Source organism: Oryctolagus cuniculus, chromosome 2 (genome assembly GCF_051225735.1).
Source record: "Oryctolagus cuniculus isolate XC-2025 breed Fujian yellow rabbit chromosome 2, ASM5122573v1, whole genome shotgun sequence".
In the NCBI taxonomy this organism is placed as follows: Eukaryota; Metazoa; Chordata; class Mammalia; order Lagomorpha; family Leporidae; genus Oryctolagus; species Oryctolagus cuniculus.
The window spans coordinates 17,705,932-17,727,014 of NC_142868.1; the positions used below are offsets into that span (position 1 = coordinate 17,705,932).

The 21,083-nt window shown below is 43.3% G+C and overlaps 1 protein-coding gene across 2 annotated transcripts in view; it reads right to left on the reverse strand.

Moving 5' to 3' along the window:
- The window catches only part of ADGRA3 (adhesion G protein-coupled receptor A3), a 139,144-nt gene that overhangs the window by 41,717 nt on the left and 76,344 nt on the right, over window positions 1-21,083 (reverse strand). For both annotated transcript variants that reach the window (XM_008274595.5, XM_070069597.2), the window contains 4 exons: window positions 20,126-20,290; window positions 15,476-15,677; window positions 12,499-12,654; window positions 2,101-2,262 (listed from right to left, as the gene is read on the reverse strand). In XM_008274595.5, coding sequence (XP_008272817.4) covers window positions 2,101-2,262; window positions 12,499-12,654; window positions 15,476-15,677; window positions 20,126-20,290 — 685 coding nt within the window. The remainder of the gene's footprint in view (window positions 1-2,100; window positions 2,263-12,498; window positions 12,655-15,475; window positions 15,678-20,125; window positions 20,291-21,083) is intronic.

The window sequence follows — 21,083 nt, forward strand, 5'->3', positions numbered from 1 at the left end:
AGAGAGGGAGAGACAGAGAGAAAGGTATTCCACCCGGTGGTTCACTCCCCAAATGACTGTAATGGCCGGAGCTGAGCCAATTTGAAACCCGGAGCCAAGAGCTTCTTCTGGGTCTTCCACGTGGGTGCAGGGTGGTCCTTGGGCCATCTTCTACTGCTCTTAGAGGCCATAGCAGAGAGCTGGATCAGAAGAGGAGCAGCCAAGACACAAATCGGTGCCCATATGGGATGCCGGCTCCAGAGGTGGCAGCTTAACCTACCATGCCACAGCACCAGCCCAGGATTTAAATTTTGTGAATCAATAAGGTGAATTTTGTTTTTCGGAATCTTAAAATTTTTAAAAAACTTTTATTTATTTGAAAGTCAGAGAGGAGACAGAGGCAAAGTTCTTCCATTTGCTGGTTCACTCCCCAGATACCGACAACAGCCAGAGCTGAGCCAGGGTTGAGCCAGGGCTAAGCCAGGTAACTGGAACTCTGTCTGAACCTCTCACAAGGCTGGAAGGGATCCAAGCACTTGAGCCATCACTGGCTTCCCTCCAGAGTGCTACTCAGCAGGAAGCTAGACTCAGAAGCAGAGTCAAGACTGGAACCCAGGCACTCTGACATGGGATGCAAGCATTTCAAAAGGCATCCAACCTGCTTAGCCCACCCAGTGCCTAACCAACAGAGCTGAAAAGTAGAACTACTCGTGCCCAACACGTGTGACCCCAGTTATAAGAAAGCAAGCTAATATGGTGAGGCACACTTCACTGAAGAAGTATCACCTTTGGTGTAAGCAGAAGTACAACTTTTTTGTGAAGTGGCATGTAAATACTCACCATGACCTTTCTTATACCACTGAGGTCTCAGAAGAATCAATAATTCAGATCTGATTACTGTTTATAGCCCTCATCCATACTCCTGAGGAATGGTGGTTTTTCTACTTACTACTTAATGAATTCTTTATTTAGTGGAGGATTAAACTTTGATTATAAAGTAGACTGAAAGTATTTCACCTCAAAAATTAAAAGAAAGAAAGGAAGGAGGAGGGAGGGAGGGACACAAGGGTGAGAAGTACCACTATGTTCTTAAAAATGTATATATATGAAATACATTAAATTTGTTCCTTATATGAAAAAAAGGAAGTTGTTCCAGATGCATAAGCAGGACTCAAGGACGGGATTAAAAAGGGTCCGAGCAGCCAGACAGCACCAAGCATGACCAAAAAATGACAATCTAGTATCAAACAGGGTCACGGAATTTGTTATCTGTGAGGAAAATGATCCAAATGATATTTAAGAACAGCACCCATGCTAGGCCTCCATTGTGCTTATTATTCAGGAAAGCAATACAAAAATTAGTTGAGCAAAAGAAATAATAAAACATGGTGTAACCAAAAAAAAAAAAAAACTCAGAAGTCAATGAAAAAAAGTAACCATGAATTGTATAAATTCACAGGAGGATGTACAGAATTCTATTCCACCTGAACCAGTAAAAATAATTGGGAAACAAAAACAATGGACTAGGTCAGAATATGATTACTAATAGAATAACACATTATTTGTCATATTTACTGTATTTTCAGAAGAAAAATTAAGTAGTATCCAAAGAAATGAAGAACAGTCCAATTTAGCACAAAGTTGAACACTCTTTGGATGACGATTACATTTGATTATCTTATAATCCCGAGAGTGATTGACTAAAAGATCCCAGTAGCTCTGCAGGTGCTGGTGGGCATCCCCAGTCTCGTTGGAGACCGAAGCCTGGGCAGGCAGTCAAGCAGTCTCTCAACACATCCCTCAGGGTGCACGGCAGAGCATCAGCTCGATGTCCTGCATGTGCAAGCAGGGCAACACTGGGCACTCTCATTTCCGTCACAGAGAGCATTTCAACGGATGAGACGGTTCATAACCATTCAAATTACAGAGTAAGAAAGTTACCAAGAAAACAGAGTACTTGAAAACAAACAACTTTTCAAATGTTTTAGTGAAAGAAATTCAGTACTCGTCAGCAGTAACAGAATACATCCACCCCACCATGGGAAGAGACTTATCTCATTTGGATGAGAGTTGCCTTAAATGAGTTTTTCCCTTGGAAGCGTATGATAATGTGACACTCACTGTTGAATAAACATGAGCCCCATTGGCCAGCCGGTATGTGGCGATGCGCTGTAGACACTGAACAATTCTACTGCAGGCTTTAGCTTCCCTCTGTGCCAGCCACAGGACACGCTCATCAGCCAACATGATGTTACTTGCAATGTCAACCATCACGTCACCTAGCTAGTGGGCATGCAGGAGAAAAGAGAAAGATCTTGAAAACCAGCACAGGCTGTTTTACACAATCAACATCCCAGAGAGACAATGAGATTGGCCTTCAGTCTAAATTGTCACATGAAACCCCAACAGGAATCTCATGAAAACATCTTCAGACATAAATGGCATCTTCAATTAAGGCCATTTGATTTCACTCAAAACAGTGTACCTAAGTAGCCTGCACATGCCTACTGAAAAGGCTGCCCAACAATAGCTTAAATTGAAGGAAAAGAAAAGGCAATTAGACTACTTAAGGAAAAAATGTCACATCAGACGACAATAAAAAGATCTCTTTGTCTGGAAAACCACTGATAAACACTTCTTTTTAAATCAAACTCTACTATTATTAAAAATACACCCTGCCTACCTCTTTAGTCTCCTGCCACGTTAAAAATTCTAGGCATGTCCAACTGCTGCTGCTTTCCCATTTGTGCTGTGCAATCCCACGGCTCTGTCACTTTATACATGTGAACTCATTCTTCCTTCCTCCCAAATCCAACACTGCTTTAAGGCCCAGGGCCACGAAATAAATGGATCATAGGAGGTGCTCGCTTTCCCACTGCTTGCTTTACTTGTTCATCAAGGGGTTTCTTTTCATTAGCTCCCTTTGTAACTTACGGATGGAAACACCTGTCAGTAATGCTGGTAAAAACTCAACTATTGCTTACCGTGACTTGTGTGTCCCACCTCAGAGAAATGCACTGAACTGTCCTGGCACAAGGAGACACACTGGGGTCCCGGGGGTCTTTGTGGAGCAAAATGCTCAAAGGGGACTTCTACCATCTGTGGCAGAAAGAGCAACAAAAACATTCCAGAGGTAGCAGGAGAGGATTTACATGCTGATTGGTCCTGCCTCTAATCAAAGGTAGGACGCCCCTGTGCCAAGGCTGAGAGCTCGGGCTATCTTCACAGACGTCTTTAGAGCAGCCCAGAAGATCCCAGCTGAGATCCTCAATCTGTACACATCACAGAATGTGCAGTCATAAGGGCTGAGAGGGGCCTGGAAGAAGTTCAGCCCAGCCAGTGCAGGGGTCACTTTACAAAGAAGGCAGGCACGTAGAAACCTCCCAGATCCCAATCCTGAACATAGGGTGACACAACCACACAACTGAAGACCAGGACTCCCAATGCTGACCAATGCTACCTGAGCCAGGCATGTCATCTCCCTGCATCTGCACTGACTTGATTTGCTAAAGAGGATACTAACAGTCCTGTCTTTTTTTTCTAAGCTTTGTGCAGATTAAGTTCCAGTAGCAAATACAAGGTTCCTGAATCTCAGCCTGGTACATAGTAGGTACTCAAAAAAGTAAAAGTTGCCTGCTATTGTATTGCTTTTAAAAAAAATCATTTCAATCCCAAAATACATCTCTCTTTTCAGGTGATGTCTAAAAGGAGTGGTAAGAGGGGCACGTTTTAAAACTGTGTTCCTATATAGAGAACCAATTTAACAAAATTGCCTCTTACCTCCTCTGCAAGCACTCCCCCCCGATCCAGTGAAAAGTTCCCCTGACTCTGCACTGCCCTTGCCACAGCACATCACAATCATTTCCTCACTTTATTATCAGTGTAAACATCTGAAGAGTGGGACACCACAGTGTCTGCTTACACCGTTATCCACTAGTGTCAAACCTGGTATAGAAGCCAGTACATCGAGGTTCATTTACTCACAGCTTGTGAATGTCCACTTCAAATGCTTATTATTATTGTTCATTTACAATGTATATGGACTAAATTTTAATTGAGGCTTAATGTGAACCAGACACTGCCCTAAGCAATGGAGATACAGCAATGAAACAAAGTTAGAAGCTCTATCTTTAAGCTTTTAGTCTAGTGAAGAAAATACCAAACAAGCAAGGAAATCTATTCTTAAAAAGTTGCTTAAATTGCATTAATGGCTATCAAGGAAATCAGCAGGGTAGTAACAAAGAATAATGAAATTTAATCCAAAGACCCTATCTGTATGGACTCACAAATAGAAGATTAATTAATACAATAGGTTTAATACAAATTAATTACCATACAAATGCAAATTAATACAATGGGTTTTAACACAAATTAAAGAGTTTATAATCAAGCTCTGTAGATCCTCAGCTGGTTCATTTTGAACGTCTCATGGGAGGATGAGCATCATGGGTATTTTCCTAACACACTGGTCAGTGGATGAATGCCATTCTACTAGAAACCCTAATTCCTGTAGTTACAAAGCGAGGTACTAACTCTTGATATAGCAGTTATGGAATCTGTCCAAGTTGTTTAGTCCAACAAAAGTTGGACTAAGAAGTCCCAATTCTTGAAGCCAGCACTGTGGTGCAGCTGGTTAAGTTGCTATCTGCAGTGCTGTCATCCCATATGGGTGCTGCTTCAAGTCCTGATTGCTCCACCTCTGATTCAGCTCCTTGCTGATGGCCTGAGAAAGAAACGGAAGATGGCCCAAGTGCCTGGGAGACCCAGAAGAAGCTCCTGGCTCTTGGCTTAGGCCTGGCCCAGTGGGCTATTGTGGCCATTGGGGAGTGAACCAGTGGGTAGAAAAGCTTTCTCTCCTTCTCCCTCTGTAACTCTGCCTTTCAAATAAATAAATCTTTAAAAAAAAAAGTCCCAATTCTTGATGAGAATTCAGTCACCAGAATAATTCAGTTACGCTTTTATCTATTATTCTGACACTATTTCACAGTTTGGTACAAACATAAAATGGGTAAAAGAGATGATATGATCAAGCGCTCTATTACAAATAAAATTCCTATTTGCTGAAAAACTGAAAAGATAAAAATACAGTACTGATTCTAAGTTTCCACTGAAATATATGAGGTATTTACAGATCAGCACAGTTGCAACTAAGCTTTTTTAAACACATGGACTTCAGGAGGATTCGACATAAGACCTGTTAGACATGGTATCGTTCCTTAAAAAAAAAAAAAAAAACACTATGGTAATTACATGACCAAAGAACTACGGCTCTGCTCTACTAGATAATGTCAGGAAAGGAATGTAACTGGGTGTTCATAATCGTAAAGAAAAGAAATACCTCTAAGACGACAGAGCGAACAAGAGTGATTGCCTTAGCTAAGAACAAGCCATTTTTCTCATTATTGACGTCAGATGGCTAAGGAGTGAGGAAAGGGATTTGTTGCCAAAACATTCCCTAGAGCAGATAATCATAAAATGCTATATGCTCCTGTAGCTTGGTTACAGAGGTAGTTCTGAATCTGTCACAGCAGCCAGAAAAGACACAAAGGGGATAACAGTGCCTGAAAAATTACATTGGATTAAAAAGGTATTCCTGAAATCTGACACACAGAGACAGTTTAAAAAGTACAACTGGCATTTACAAAGCCCAGTATTTCTCCTTGGCCTCATTCCCTGAAGGCCATTTCAGCCACAAAAGGGTCAGAAGGAATGAGGCACCTGCTCTTGCACCTGTCACACTAAACCAACAAAGAACACCTGTGAATGTACTTTATCAGAGACAAAATGGGAAGAAACAAAAATGCCATGTTCGTAACAGTGAAAGCGTTCAATGTCGTATGTTGTAAAACACACAGTATCTCCTGTTCTTCACTTATGTCATTGGAATTTTGATCAGAATTAGGTCAAATAATCTATAAATTTCACAAATTTCTAATGTTATCACATTAAACAGACAATGTATACACTAAATTTGATGATACCTGATTTTAATACATAAGTCTTGTGTCTAAACCTGAGAATATTTATGTGCCTTGGAGTTAAATACTCCTAGGTAGGACGTAGCATGTATCCTGTGTCAGAGGGGCCTGGGATGGAGTCCCGCCTCCACTTCTAATCCAGCTTCCTGTTACTGTGCCTGGGCAGTAGCAGAGGATAGTCCATGTGCTTGGGTTCATCACTTCCACAGGGGAGACTCTGATGGAGTTTATGGCTACTGGCTTTGGCCTGGCCCAGCTCTAGCTGTGAGGGGAGTTTGGGAACTGAACCACAGCTGGAGGATCACGATCTCTGTCTTTCCTCCTGACTCCCTGTCACTCAACCTTTCAAATATATAAATAAGCCAAACTTTTTTTTTTTTTAACAGATAGAGTTAGACAGTGAGAGAGAAAGACAGAGAGAAAGGTCTTCCTTCTGTTGGTTCACCCCCCAAATGGCCGCTATGGCCGGAGCTATGCCGATCCGAAGCTAGGAGTCAGGCACTTCCTCCCGGTCTCCCATGTGGGTGCAGGAGCCCAACCGCTTGGGTCATCCTTCACTGCCCTCCCAGGCCACAGCAGAGAATTGGACTGGAAGAGGAGCAGCCGGAACTAGAACCCAGCACCCATATGTGATGCTGGCACCACAGGCAGAGGATTAACCAAGTGAGCCATGGCGCCAGCCCCTATATAAAACTTTTAAAAATATTTCTAGGTTAAGAGTTCAAATCAGTTAGCCTCTCCAAGAGTCAGTTTGCTCACTCGTAAAATCGGACCAGTATATCCAATAAGATGTACTCAGAATGTCTCATTCCATGATAAATTCAAAAGAAAAAAAAAAAAGAAAAGCCAAAAGATTCATCTTCACACACCCAGCAGGTATCAACTAAGCAATCATGAAGTTTTTGAGAAAAGCTAACCAATCTACACTTCTCCCATACTTCACATTTTCAAGTCCTGGGTGGCAAGGGATGTCTAACTAAAAAAGCAAGAATTTCAGTCCTGTATAGGTAGGACAGCAAGCTGGGCAACTGTTCTGTGACAGCCAATAAGATGACGTGAGAAGTCCAGGAACTGGCATGTCATCATCCAAACCTGACATCATCATAATCAACACTGGTATTAAGTTAGAGCAGTCTTCATGGCTGTCTCCTAGCTATAAAATCAAGTACACTGTTAAGATCATACCTATCTCAAAGTATGCCATTATCCCAATTCTATTGATGAAGAAATTGCTCAGTTTTGATAATCAAGAATTAAAAGTGCATTTATGGGAGCTGGCGCTGTAGCGTAGTGGGTGAGGCTACCACCTGCAGTGCCAGCATCCCATGTGGGTGCTGGCTTGGGTTATGGATGCTCTACTTCTGATCCAGCTCTCTGATGTGGCCTGGGAAAACAGTGGAACATGGCCCAAGTCTTTGGGCCCCTGCACCTGCATGGGAGACCCAGAAGAAGCCCCTGGCTCCTGGCTTTGTTCCAGCGCAACTCCAGCCATTGCAGCCATTTGGGGAGTGAACCAGCGGATGGAAGACCTTTCTCGTTCTCTCTCTGTGACTCTGCTTTTCAAATAAATAAACAAATATTTTTTTTTAAAGTGCATTTATGTCACTAATGGCAGGTTTCAGTGTCCTGAGTGCTGGGGGATCCCCAGGAGGCTTCGAGCAACGCATGTTTCCGCTGAGGTCTGCCTGTGATCATCCTCACAACTCAGGGCAGACTAAGGCTCAGAGGTCCTGGTAAAGGAGGAATACAGAGAAGGAAGAGGAAGTGGATGGGGAGCTGAGGAACGTGTGGGAAAAGCAGGGACAGGAGGTGGAAACAGCACTGCCTGGAATAATTACTGCAGCTAGTCTCCACTTCCTTACAGAGAGGATTTGAGGTAGCTTACCAAAACGCAAAACTAAAAAGGTCATTCTTTTATCAACAGGCTACAAATACAGAGAGAACATAGGCCGCAGAGAAGAAAGAGGCAAAAGTTGAAAAACATGTGTTGCTGCTGTGACTGGGGAAAAACTGATTCTGGATGCGATTCCAGTCGAGGCACAGACAACCTCACCCTCACAATGCCCAGGAGAGCACTTCCCCAGGGCAGGCCAAGAGGCTTCTGTCACAGCTTCCTCGAACACGCGAGGTGCACTACTCATGACAGGCACAACTTAAAGGGCAACCTCCACGACTCCGTCAGAACTAATGGAAACGCTTCTGGCCTAGGGTTCTCTCCAACACTTCCAAGGAAAACAATTCTGTTTTCTTTTCAGGATTACAACAGTGAACTGCATTTTCCCTCTCTGGAAGTAGGGAAGACTGAGTACTCTGGTCAGCTCTCCTACAAAAAGTGAGCAACACAAAAAGGAAAAGACAGCTTTGCAAATGCATTGCAGAGCAGTAAGCAAACAGACCCCTTGAGAGGCCAACAGCAAAACACCAGCAAGGAGGCTGAACCCTGGCCGCCAGGGGCTGGCTTCCAATCCAGGCCTGAGTAGAAGCCCTCCCCTGACTCTTACAAAACTGAGAACCAGGAGAGCGGGAGCCCCAGCAGCAGTGCTGACCAGCACTGACCAGGCCACACAGAGGGGAACAGCAGGGAAGTGGGCCGGTCTTGATGTAAGAGGAGGCTAAAAAAAACTCTTCTCTGACAATTTGCGAACCCAAGTCGACCTCATGAAGGACTGAGGTCAAAGTTCACATCACTTTTGGGTTCTCATAAACCTCAAGGTAAGAATTAACGGCAGCGTCCCCCACCCTGGGTTTTCCCGGGGGCATGTGGCAGGAACAAGCACTTATCACACCCAATGGCAGTTCAGACCACTTTCAATGCCTCCGATACTGCTCTGCACGTCCTCGCCACTGTACAAAGACCGAGCAATAACTCTGATACAGGAACAGATAAACAGTGATTATTTGCTGGGGACACAAGTCTCTGTCTAGGAAATCCTAGCTAACCAACCACAAAACTATATGAATGAATTCAGTGAAGTTACCAGAGATAAGGTCCACATTTTTAAGAAACCATAACCAAGGAAAATTGAATATAAATTATATTTTTGATGACATTAAAAACTTATACTTAGTTCGGGTAACAACTTCTAAAGTCCTTTTTATTACAGTAAATTGTGAATGAAAGATAGGGTTTGCTTTTAAATGTTCCAGCACTGAGAATGAAAGAAGGTAGGGATAAAGCAAATAAGCAGACAGGCCAGCGTTGAGGCATAGCAGGATAAGCCACCACCTGCCATGACAGCATCTCTTATCCAAGTGCCAGTTCCAGTCCAGGCTACTCCACTTCCCATCCAGCTTCCTCCTAGCAAGCCTATGAAAGCAGTAGATGACAGACTCAAGTACTTGGGCCCCTACCACCCATACTGGAGACCTGGATGGAGTTCCAGGCTCCTAGCTTCTGGCCTGACCCAGACCTGGCTGTTGTGGCCATCTGAGGGTGGGCAGCGGATAGAAGATCCCTCATTCTCACTCTGTCTCTCCCTCTTGTCTGTAATCTGCCTTTCAAATAAACAAATATTTAAAATAAGTAGCCAAGTAAAACAGATTGGTAAATACTAAAAACTGTTGAAGCTAAGTGAGATATATAAATAGATATTAACGATTATATTCTTTCTTTTATATTATCAAAATTTTCCAGTAAAAGGTTCTTGAAAAGTTTTTAAAAAGTTACACAAAGGGTAGACATTTATCATCATCGGTAAGATGCCCACATCCACATCAGAGTACTTGGGTTCAGTATCCAGCTCCAGCCTCTGATTCCAGCTTCCTATCAATGCAGACAGAGAAGGCACTGGGTGGGGATCTACCAAACACATGTGAGACCAGGTTTGAGTTCCTGCCTCCTGGCTTCATCCTCAGCTCAGTCCTGGCCACTGCCTGCATTTAAGAAAAGAACCAGTGGAAGACCTTGCTCTGTATGTCTTTCCCTATCTCTAAACCTTTTAAAGAAAGTTTTCTTTAACAAAACAAAACACAAATCTAACCTAAAGGAAAAATAATTAAACAATATAAGGATAGGGAATGAAGATACACAGTAGTTCTTGACAAGTATAACAGATAAACTGCCCAGCATCCCCTGGAAACGACTAGAAATGCGGATTTTACAATCCTCCTGAGACCCATTCGATCAGAAACTAGGAGGAGGTGGGTGCACAGGAGCAGTCTCTGGCTCTGACCCACCCTGCGGGGGACTCTCGGCAAGTCCAAGTTTGAGAAACGTCCAGGAAATCCTCAGGAGCCACACCCTGAGTTTCTGCAAAGCACTGTCCTGGGAAGCAGACAACTGGGGAGTGAACCAGCAGTCAAAAAGCTCTGTTTGTCTGTCTGCCTCAGCCTCTGCAATTTAAAAGAAAGAAGTCCAAGCCCTCAAAGCTCATCATTTATTTTCACTAGAATAATAACTGGTGAAAACTAAGCCTTGTGGTTTACGATTCCACAAATTGGACAGGATGTGATTCACTGCATCACAGGAACACTGCATCGTTACACTTACACATCCATCACTCGGTCCCTAGTATTTTTCCTCTACCAGTATCTTCACCTATTTATCCCGAATAAGTTCTTCTTGTTTATGGAGATAGTTATTACTTGACCATACTGTATTGACCAGTGTGAAACCGACACCAAACTCCTTCAAACCAAACATTTAGACATGTAACGAAAGCATCTGTAATTTTTTAAAAGGACCTCCTTCTTAGGTTCTGGAATCCTAAGAAAGTTAAATTTCATAACCCTATAAAACTAAATGCAAGCTTTGCAACTGTTTTTGAAAAAGTGTTTCATTTGTATCTTCTCACTTGTATACACAAATGTTTCAAGTCAAACAAGGCAAATACCATCCTGCTTGAAAGTAAGGGAATGCCTGTGGTTGATGCCTAACTCACCAACACACGTCTGCTTTCAGGTCTCAACAAGGCACTCTAAGGACACCACCGTCCACAACTGGCAAGCAGTTCTCTGGGCACTGCACTGCTCTCCACAAGTTGGGTGGAACATAGCAAAAGTCGCTCACATCAAAATCCAGACAGCACAGGAAGAAGCACACATTATAATCTGACCAAATCTTTTCCGATGCTTACATTCCAGATGTCATGACAATTATTCTCCTAACTGGAAACATTCTCCTTCCAGAAATGACTACTAATTATGCGGGCAGCCACCCTATGATTATAAGCAACAACAGAGAGCAGTGTTACCAAAAAACCAGACTCCAAAAGGCTTCTCCCAGTGCTAGGAAAACCCCAGGAAATGGACTGTGGCCCAGAGACACAATCAAGTGGCAGGAAAACCGTGGTCTCTGAAGTTTCAATAGCAATGTTGCAATGTTCTCCCAATGTGAAGTTCAGTGGCCGGGTGCCTGGTCCCACTGACATACACATCTATCTTCCTGCCTTTAGTGACGATCGCCTGCCACGTTCGGGGCCTCACGTACTAGAGACCCATTTCCAAAATGTGTTACCGAACTGTGAGATACTGAGACATTTTACATCAAAAATAAATAAATCAATACATCCTTGCTTAACTGAGTTAGGGAAGCAAAGTATATGCTGTACCTGGTAGCAATATTATTTTAAAGGAGCTGAGGTGTCCTACATAAATCACTCACTCTGTTTAGCCCAGTGCGTTCTCCATCACAAGGGAAGCCAGGGCAGCACCACACTACAAGGTCAGGGTCATGTTGCAGAACGTCACTTTGGAATGAAGCCAGGGAGGGTGCCTGAGGCCTGCTTTGAGCCCTGCTTGGACAAATCACTTAATTTTCACTGGCCTTCAGTTTGACTGCTTGATGTAGTTTAACTACTTGATGTACTTCCTTCTTCCAATAAAATTCATTTCTGTGCAAGTGTTTGTATCACAGAAGAAACAGGATATATCATGTTCCCCCACAGCTCAAACTTGCAGGCTAACAATACATCGATTCAGCCTCTTAAAACATATGGAACACATTGTTTACTTGCAGCTCATTCATTCTGAAGAACTGTCACCATCATTTCTTTTTCTCTACGGGTTATTATCCTGACAAGCATATTGGAGTTTGAATGTGGCCTTGTTAAAATATAAAGTCACTCAATTTTCCAAACTTGTGTATTCCAATCATTTGGAATGTCAAAAAAGTTCCTAAACAGCCTCTGACTTCTCCAGGACATTATAAAACCAATTAGGCAAAGTGCCACAAGACCTGAGTGACATTAAGAAAGATAGGCAGATGGCTGTGTGGACAAGGTCCCCAGAAGGCCCGACAGTAAGCAGCTGGGATAACCCAGCACGGAGGGAGAAGGCTGCTTTCCCACGGGCTGCTCTGACATCATGACACCTTCATGTCCAAAAACTGATTGTTCACCTCCGTGCCTCCCACCATCAAACAGGTCACTCTCATGGCTGCAGCAGAAGTTTCTCAAATGCAGTCTGGGAAACCAAAAAGCATATTTCCTTGAAAAATAGCCAGCATAAAAAAAATTAGCCAGCGTCAAAATACACAGCTTCCACACTACCCCATTACCATTTATTGATACTGTGTGCTAGAAATCTGAACTTAGAAAAATACCTCTTTTGATTTTTCCTCTTTGGTAAATCGTCCAAATTTTTCGATCATTTCAGCCACAAATATAACATCCATCTTGTCGGAAAAGTTGGCTGCCTCCACGGTGTAAGCAAGTAACTGCCGAGCCGTTGCCACAGCATTTGTGAGATTGAGGGGCATCTATGGAAAAACAAAGAGAGGGGAAGAGAGCACTCGGCAGAATGATCCAAAAATGTTGACAATTTAAGTTTGCCTGTCCCAACACTGCGCTGAACTCAAACTCTTCATGTGCTCGTCATGACGGTTTCTAAGTGCTCTCCAAACTTGAGAAAGCTGGAAGGAGTCTTAACGGACCCTAACCAGAGGGAAATCTTCCAAATGTGGGATGGAATGCAATGCAGGGAAGCAGTGCAGGTGGAGGCTGCCCCACGTCTCCCTCTCTGTATATAAATTCTATACACACCTCAGTACAGGTTGCTTAGTAAAGCCTTTCCCGAGTATTCCAGCTGGGAGCGATCGATACCTCCCCTGGAACTCACACTGACAAGACGATGGACCACGCAGTGAGCCACTAATCTTTATTGCCACGCACTGCCAGCAATCTTTGACATTTGTTTATCAACTTAAACACTGACTTAGCACCAGTCACTGCACAAAGCTTAGACCAGGTGCTAAGAAGCAAAAAAAAAAAAAAAAAAAAAATGTGTAACACGGAAGCCATCTTCCAGATCCTCACCGTCTGGCAAAGGCTTGCAGAGACGCAAGAAGCAAATATTTGAAAGGCACAGAAGCAGTACGAGTAGTCTAACGAGTCAGTTTTGAAAAAGGGATTATAGAAGACACCCAAGAAGTGGCTTCCCAAGCAGACTGTAAGGATGGCTTGGATCTGCCTGGTGGATACAGATGACATATGGCATTCAAACGAAGGCAGGCTGTGGCTAGAAAGAAGGATGTCATAGGCGTAGCAGACAAGCACTTGCCTGAATGGCCAGCAACCATGTGAGTGCTGGTTCGAGTCCCAGCTGCTCAACTTCAGTCCAGCTCCCTGCTAATGTGCCTGGTAAAAGCACCAGAAGACAGCCCAAGTACTTGTGACCCAGCCACCCACGTGGGAGACCCACACAAAGCTTCTGGCTCTTGGCTGTTACGGCCACTAGGAGAATCAGCAGATGGAAGATCTCTCTGGCTCTCTTTTTCTCCCTTTCTCTCTGTAACTTTGTCTTTCAAATAAATCTTTTTATTTTTAAATTATCTTTTATTCTATTCATGTTATACTTTTGTGTTTTTTTTTTTAAAGATTTTATTTGTTTATTTGTGAGATAGAGTTACAGACAGTGAGAGGGAGAGACAGAGAAAAAGGTCTTCCTTCTGCTAGTTCACTCCCTAAATGTCTCAATGGCCAGAGCTGTGCCGACCTGAATCCAGGAGCCAGGAGCTTCTTCCGGGTCTCCCACATGGGTGCAGGGGCCCAAGGACTTGAGCCATCCTCTACTGCTTTCCCATGCCATGGCAGAGAGCTGGACTGGAAGAGGAGCAGCCGGGACTAGAGCTGGCGCCCATATGGGATGCCGGCACTTCAGGCCAGGGCTTTAACTCACTGCGCTGGCCCCTCAAATAAATCTTATTAAGAAAAAAAATGCCACAGTGAGCCTTCAGCACCAGTTAGGACATGATCCCCAAAAAACATAAATCAAGTATTGGGGAGGGCGTTTTGGCATAGCGGGCAAAGCTGCTGCCTGCAATGCCTACATCCCATACAGACACCAGTTCAAGACCCAGCTGCTCTATTTCCGATCCCGCTGTCTGCTATGGCCTGGGAAAGCAGTAGAAGATGGCCCAAGTCCTTGGACCCCTGCACCCGTGTGGGAGACCTGGAAGAAGCTCCTGGCTTCAGGCTTCAGACAGGCAGAGCTCAAGCCATTGTGGCCATTTGGGGAGTGAACCAGCGGCTGGAAGACTTCCTTCTCTGCTTCTGCTTCTCTGTAACTCTGACTTTCAAATAAATAAATAAATCTTAAAAAAAGAGAGATGAATCAAGTATAAACACCAAATCCTCATCCAGGCTGAGCCTTCCTAATCCAAAAATCCAACGTCCAAAATGCTGCCAAATCAGAAGCTTTTATAGAAGATACAGCGTTCACTAAGTGTTTAATTTCAGAGTATTTTCGAAGGTGCATTTTTGGATTACGGATGCTCAATGGCAACGTCTATGCGAATATTCCAAAACCTAAGGCTCCCAAATCCGAAATACTTCTGTTCCCAATCATTTCAAATCTGTACTTTAGTGGTTTTTTACAGAAACATCTCATGTATTTAGGCTTTTTTCAATTAATGTATTTACTCCAGAGGCAGAGACACAGAGGGAAAGAGAACTCTCATCAGCTGGACTACTCCCCATACGCCCACAACAGCCAGGACTGGGCCAGGATGAAGCCAGCACCAGTGAAGTCAAGCTAAGTCTCTCCCACAGGTGGCAGGGACCCACTTACGTGAGCTGTCACCACTGCATAAGCAGGAAGCTGGGATGAGGACTGGAGCCAGGACTCAAACCCAGGCACTCCAATATGAAATGCAGGTATTCCTGTGGCCCCAGCATGCTATAGGGGCACCGGTTCAAGTCCCAGCTACTCCATTTATGATCTGGCTCTCTGCTAATGTGCCTGAGAAAGCAGCAGAAGAAGATGGCCCAAATGCTTGGGCCCTTGTATCCGTGTGGAAGACCTGGAAGAGGCTCCTAGCTCCTGGTTTCAATCAGCCCAGCTCCAGCCACTGCCACCATTTGTGGAGTGAACCGGTGGATGGAAGATCAATCTCTCTCTCTCTTCTCCTTCTCTCTCTCTAACTCTTTCAAACAAGTAAGTGAATCTTTAAAACGCAGGTATTGCACACAGCATCTTAACCATCAGGCCAAACACTCACCCCTAAATGAATATCCTACATAGTTGCTGCGAGCATCGCATTTTAATAGGAACCTGAGTGAGTCTGAAGGCCTTTTAGTTACCTGGTTAAACATGTAAAGAACTCTGGTGACGTCATTTGCATACTGGCATCGAGAATAGTCATCATCTGCCCAAAAGCCACCTCTGTCGCATCTGCGCCAGGCCTTTCTCTCATCCTGTGGGCTCCCGGGGTAGATGCCACTGCCGTGGGTGTTCCGTGTGCACTGCAGATACGCGGTAATGCCAGCCAGCGTCCGCGGCCACCTAGGGCGACATAGACAGAAGGTGTATGAAAAGCTACATGAAAGAAGCAAATCAAGTACAGCAACTGAAGGCTAAGACATCAAGGATTAGGACACATCAAGCAAAACCATAGAGCAATTCAAGGAAAAGGAATAAACAAAACTAATTTTTAAGAATAAAGACCAAAATATTAAAGAAAAAAATTAAGCTGGACTAACCTGTCCAGCTGCATTTTTTTAAAGATGCGCGTATATACATATGTATGTATGTATGTAAATGCGGAGAGAAGGAGAGAGGTCTTTCATCTACTGGTTTAGTCCCCAAATGACAGCAACAGCCAAGGCTGGGCCAGGCCAAAGCCAGAAGCCAGGAACTCCTTCCTGGTCTCCCACCTGGACGGAGGGGCCCTAGCACCTTGGCCACCATCCACTGCCTTCCCAAGGGGAGGGAAGCTGACCAGAAGCAGAGCAGTCAGGACTTGATTCAGCTCTGCAATATGGGCTGCTAGCATCATAAGCAGTGGCTTAGCCCACAGGCCCTGAATGAGTGTATTTCAACACCATAACAGAGTAAAACAATTTTCTAGAATAAATTTCTAAATGGCTCTAAAGATTGCTATGGATAGGTAAATCATACAGTACCTAGTAAAACAACAAATGGTTTTGTTTGTTTCAATGACTGCCATCTCTGTTGGCTTATGTAACCATTAAATATATAAAGTCAGAACCTTACCCAGTATAAACAGAACCTGATGGTTTTTAGAAGAGCTAGCCTATGGGAAGAAATAAGTCACCATAGCAGGTCCAAGATTGGTATCCCAAGAAAGATCAGCCCTTCAAGTCACGTTTGGGAACCTGACGGCTTGAGGTACACCTACGGGCAGTTAATGGGTAAGGGTGGTTAGGACGGCAGAGTGATTTATGCTGAACCTGCTTTTGTCCTGGGGGTCTGGAGTTTTGAGGCATGCCAAGTACAGTGACTCCATGATCACCTCCCAGGAAAAACTCTGGGCGCTGAGTCCCTAATGAGCTGCCCTGGGCAGAAACACTATATAAAGGTTGCTGCCTTTTTCCTACTGGAGGGTGTAGGCTCTATGTACATCGCAGTAAGGTATCTCAGTGTGAGAACAACTGTATGCCAAGTCCCATGCCTCCCTGCAAATTACCGACCTTGGACATGGTTATGAAGACCCCACCACCACAGCAACCTCAGTTTGCAGCTGAGTTCTTCAGGGAGAAGCCACTCACAACACCAGTGACAAAACAGCCCAACTGACATGGATTCTCACTGCTGAGTCAGGAAAAAACCTCATTATCTGGGCCCTAATTCTCCAAAACTGGGAATTAAATTGAACACGTTTAATACAAGCTATAGCTGTCACATAACACAGGAACTACTAAATTACAGTATCAGTCACCCCAAAATAGAACTGATTACTAAAAACTGCATAATAGATCAAGCAATACTAGACTAAATCTTATTAATGCAGTGGAAGTTTAAATGTGTAATATCTGAAAGAGTGCTAAATAATTCATTCACTAGTTAAGTATTTAAATTTTTCTTCTATTTTAAAAATGAAAAACACTCAAAAGCTATGAGTAAAATAAAATCCATCATAAACCAAAAACATAATATGCTTTAAAGATATGCTGCATGTACCAAAATTAACCAGTATTATATATATCACCTTAAAGTATGCAATACAAATATTATAGATCAATATTTTAACATATATAAAAGATATAGCCATTGGCAATGCTGATTTCCATATGCTCGTGTCAGGAATATTTAAAAAAATCAAAACCAAAAAAAGCCATGAAAAAGAGCTCAGCCAAGGATATTATTATTGGTTCACCTTGAATTTGAAAAATTAACACCAAACAATTTTCTCACTTAAAAGACTGTAGGTATGGGGCCAGCGCTGTGGCACAGCGGGTTAACAACCTGGCCTGAAGCACTGGCATCCCATATGAGTGCCAGTTTGAGACCCGGCTGCTCCACTTCCAATCCAGCTCTCTGCTATGGCCTGGGAAAGTAGAAGATGGCCCAGGTCCTTGGGCCCCTGTACCGGTGTGGGGCACCCAGAAGAAGCTCCTGGCTCCTGGCTTTGGATCGGCACAGCTCCAGCCATTGTGGCCAAATAAGGAGTGAACCTTCGATGGAAGACCTTCCTCTCTCTCTCCCTCTCTGCCTCTCCTCTCTTTGTGTAACTCTGACTTGCAAATAAATAAATCTTAAAAAAAAAAAAAAAAGACTGTAGTTATGGGCCATTGTTGTTGTGTAGCAGGTAAAATTGCTGCCTGAGACACCAGCATCTCATATGGGTGCTGGTTCAAGTCCTGGCTAATACACTTCTGACCCAGCTCCCTGCTAATGGCCTGGGAATAGCAGTGGAAGATAGTCCAAGCACTGGGCCACTGCCACTCATGCGGGAGAACTAGATGAAGCTCCTGGTCACTGGCTTTAGCTTGGCACCACCCTGGCCATTATGGTCATCTGGGGAGTGAATCAGCAGATGAAAGATATCTCTCTCTCTCTCTCTCTCTCCCCCTCTCTATGTAACTCTTTCAAATAAATAAATAAATAAATCTTACAAAACAAAAATAAAAAGGCTAGAGTTACAGCCAGTGGGTAGCAAAAGTATCGTCAGATACAATGTAAACCAGGTGTTAAGCAATCTTTATTTTTTTTTTTTTGTTTTATTTTTTATTTGACAGAGTTAGAGAGTGAGAGAGAGAGAGAGAAACAGAGAAAGAAAGGTCTTCCTTCCATTGGTTCACTCCCCAAATGGCCACCACGGCTGAAGCTACGCCGATCCGAAGCCAGGAGCCAGGTACTTCTTCCTGGTCTCTGACAAGGGTGCAGGGCCCAAGCACTTGGGCCATCCTCCACTGCCTTCCCAGGTCACAGCAGGAGCTGGACTGGAAGAGGAGCAACCGGAACTAGAACCTGGCGCCCATATGAGATGCCAGCACCACAGGTGGAGGATTAACCAAGTGAGCCATGGTGCGGGCCCCTTTATGTTGTTTTAAACAGGAAAACAACTTTAAACTCATTAAAATCTCTGAACATAAAGCACATCAAGTAAATATTAAAATTAAAGATGTTTGAAAGGAGCTATGATAGTAAGGAGAGTCTACAAAGTTGTTACTGCTCACAAATTCTACACTTCTGAAAAAACTTATTTGTTTGTGTATCTTAACACAAAGTCCAACATCTCACCCCTCCCCACCCTCCATGATTTTAACAGCTGGCCGTATTTCAGGCCCCCAAACACTTTCATTCCCCAAAGTACTTCTCGCTTAACTGACAAAAGAACTGAACAGGAGAAGAAAATTAGGTGTGTGTTCCTCCTAATTATGACTTCTATTCAACTAACAGTTCCAAGTGAGTTAGCAATGCAAGCCCTTCTCACCCATAAAGGAGCTCTTAAGAAACAGAAGTACCATTAATCCATCCGAATTTTGTACTATTTTATTCAAAATGTTTCCCTAAAAAGTATTTTTAAAGAAATATTTATATATTTATTTGAATGACAGAGAGAGAGAGAGACATAAAGAGAGGTCTTCCATCCACTGGTTTACCTGAATAGCCACACTGGCCAGACCTAGGCCAGACTGAAGCCAGGAGGCACACTCCATCCAGTCTCCCACAGGGTGGCAGGTACATTAGGGAGCTGGACAGAGGCAAAGCGGCCAGGACTCGCCACTCACACACTGGAGGCCAGTATCACAAGCAGTGGCTTAACCTGATGTGCCACAACACTGACCACTAAAATAGCATTTCTTAACCTCTACCAAGAAAACCATTTGTTAAAAATGAATCTACTTCTAGAGATACTAAATCAGCAAGTCTTTTTTTTAATCTTTTTTAAAATCTCTACACTCGATTCTAAAAGCCATCAATCTAAAAGATATATGAGGCAGGTTTATAAGGACATGCATGCATATATGTATACACATATTTCTCAAATTTTGTTAGTGAGTATAGGAGATCAATTATGTGTCTCTGAGAATGAAAGAATTGGGGGAGGGACCAGTACTATGGGACACAGCAGGTTAAGCTTCTGCCTGTGATGCCAGTATCCTGTATTATATCCATTCAAGCCTGGGCTGCTTCGCTTCCAGTTCAGCTCTTTGCTAACACACCTGGGAAAGCAGTGGAGGATGATCCAAGTGCTTGGGGCCCTGCACCCATGTGGGAGACCCAGATGAAGTTCCAGATTCCTGGTTTTGGCCTATCCAGTCTGGGCCATTGCAGCCAGTTGGGGAGTGAAACCATGGGTGGAAATTCTCTAACTCTGCGTTTAAAATAAGTAACTCAAAAAAGAAGAAAAGAAGGAAGAGGAAAGAAAAGAGGAAGAGGAGGAGGAAGAGGAAGAGGAGGAGGAAGAAGAAAAAGGAGGAGGAGGAGGAGGAGAACTGGAAGCCAATCGGACAAACTTTCCCAGGGCTCCGCATGGCACTGACCTGAAGTCACCCTTGTTGTTGACCACCCTCTCTGGAGGACAGTACTGAGCAGAGCTTTCTAATACCACGATATCCACAGTTCTCGTATTGTTCCCACGTTTAGTCTGCACATGACAGCCCCAATTTCCAGTTGATCCAGCCTGAATATTAGAAATGGTTAGGGCACTGCATGAAGAGAGATTTTAAAAGAAAGAAAATATAATTAGGCAAAGGGGCAAACAACACAAACAGGTTTGAAACACTCAGCAAATAATGTACGTATATCCATTGCAGGCCAGCAATTGTTACGTAAAAATAAAACTGACCCTTTCTTTTAACTCCTTCATTGGCAAGTCCAGACAATGATAAGAGCAGCAAAAGAAGTATGAGTAAGCTGTAATGCAACATAGTACAGAGAATTCTCCTAGAAACAGAGAGAACGTGGTACAGTAGGGAGCAAGGAGCACCCAACGGCAGAAACACCACAGTGCTCTCTAGCAACACGTAGGTTTCCAAGCCACACCTTCCCTCTCGGAGGTTGTGAGAAAAATACTGAGGCATGAAGATACAAAAATAACATTATGAAGAAAAAATTTAAGGTAAAATCTTTTGTGAAAAAGGAATTATACTAAAAACAATCAGTTAAATCTCTGTAAGATGGAACAGATCACCAAGTTATGCTGTCACAGAAGTTCTCCCTGGAAAGGTGTATTTCAGTTTGTAAAATAGCTACATTTCTAAATAGCTGACAGTAAATCCCTCTTTCAAGAGTAAGTCATAATTCTCTAACAGAAAATCTATTAATGAACAAATGTTATAACCTTCAATTAGCTTTTATTTCTCCCAATGACCCACTATCCTTTGCAGTTATGTAGACATAAATGATAATAAGACATAAAGCATGTTTCATTTTAATTAATTTATACAATTATGTCCTTAAGTTAATATACATTTGTCCAGTCTCCTAAATCATCAATGG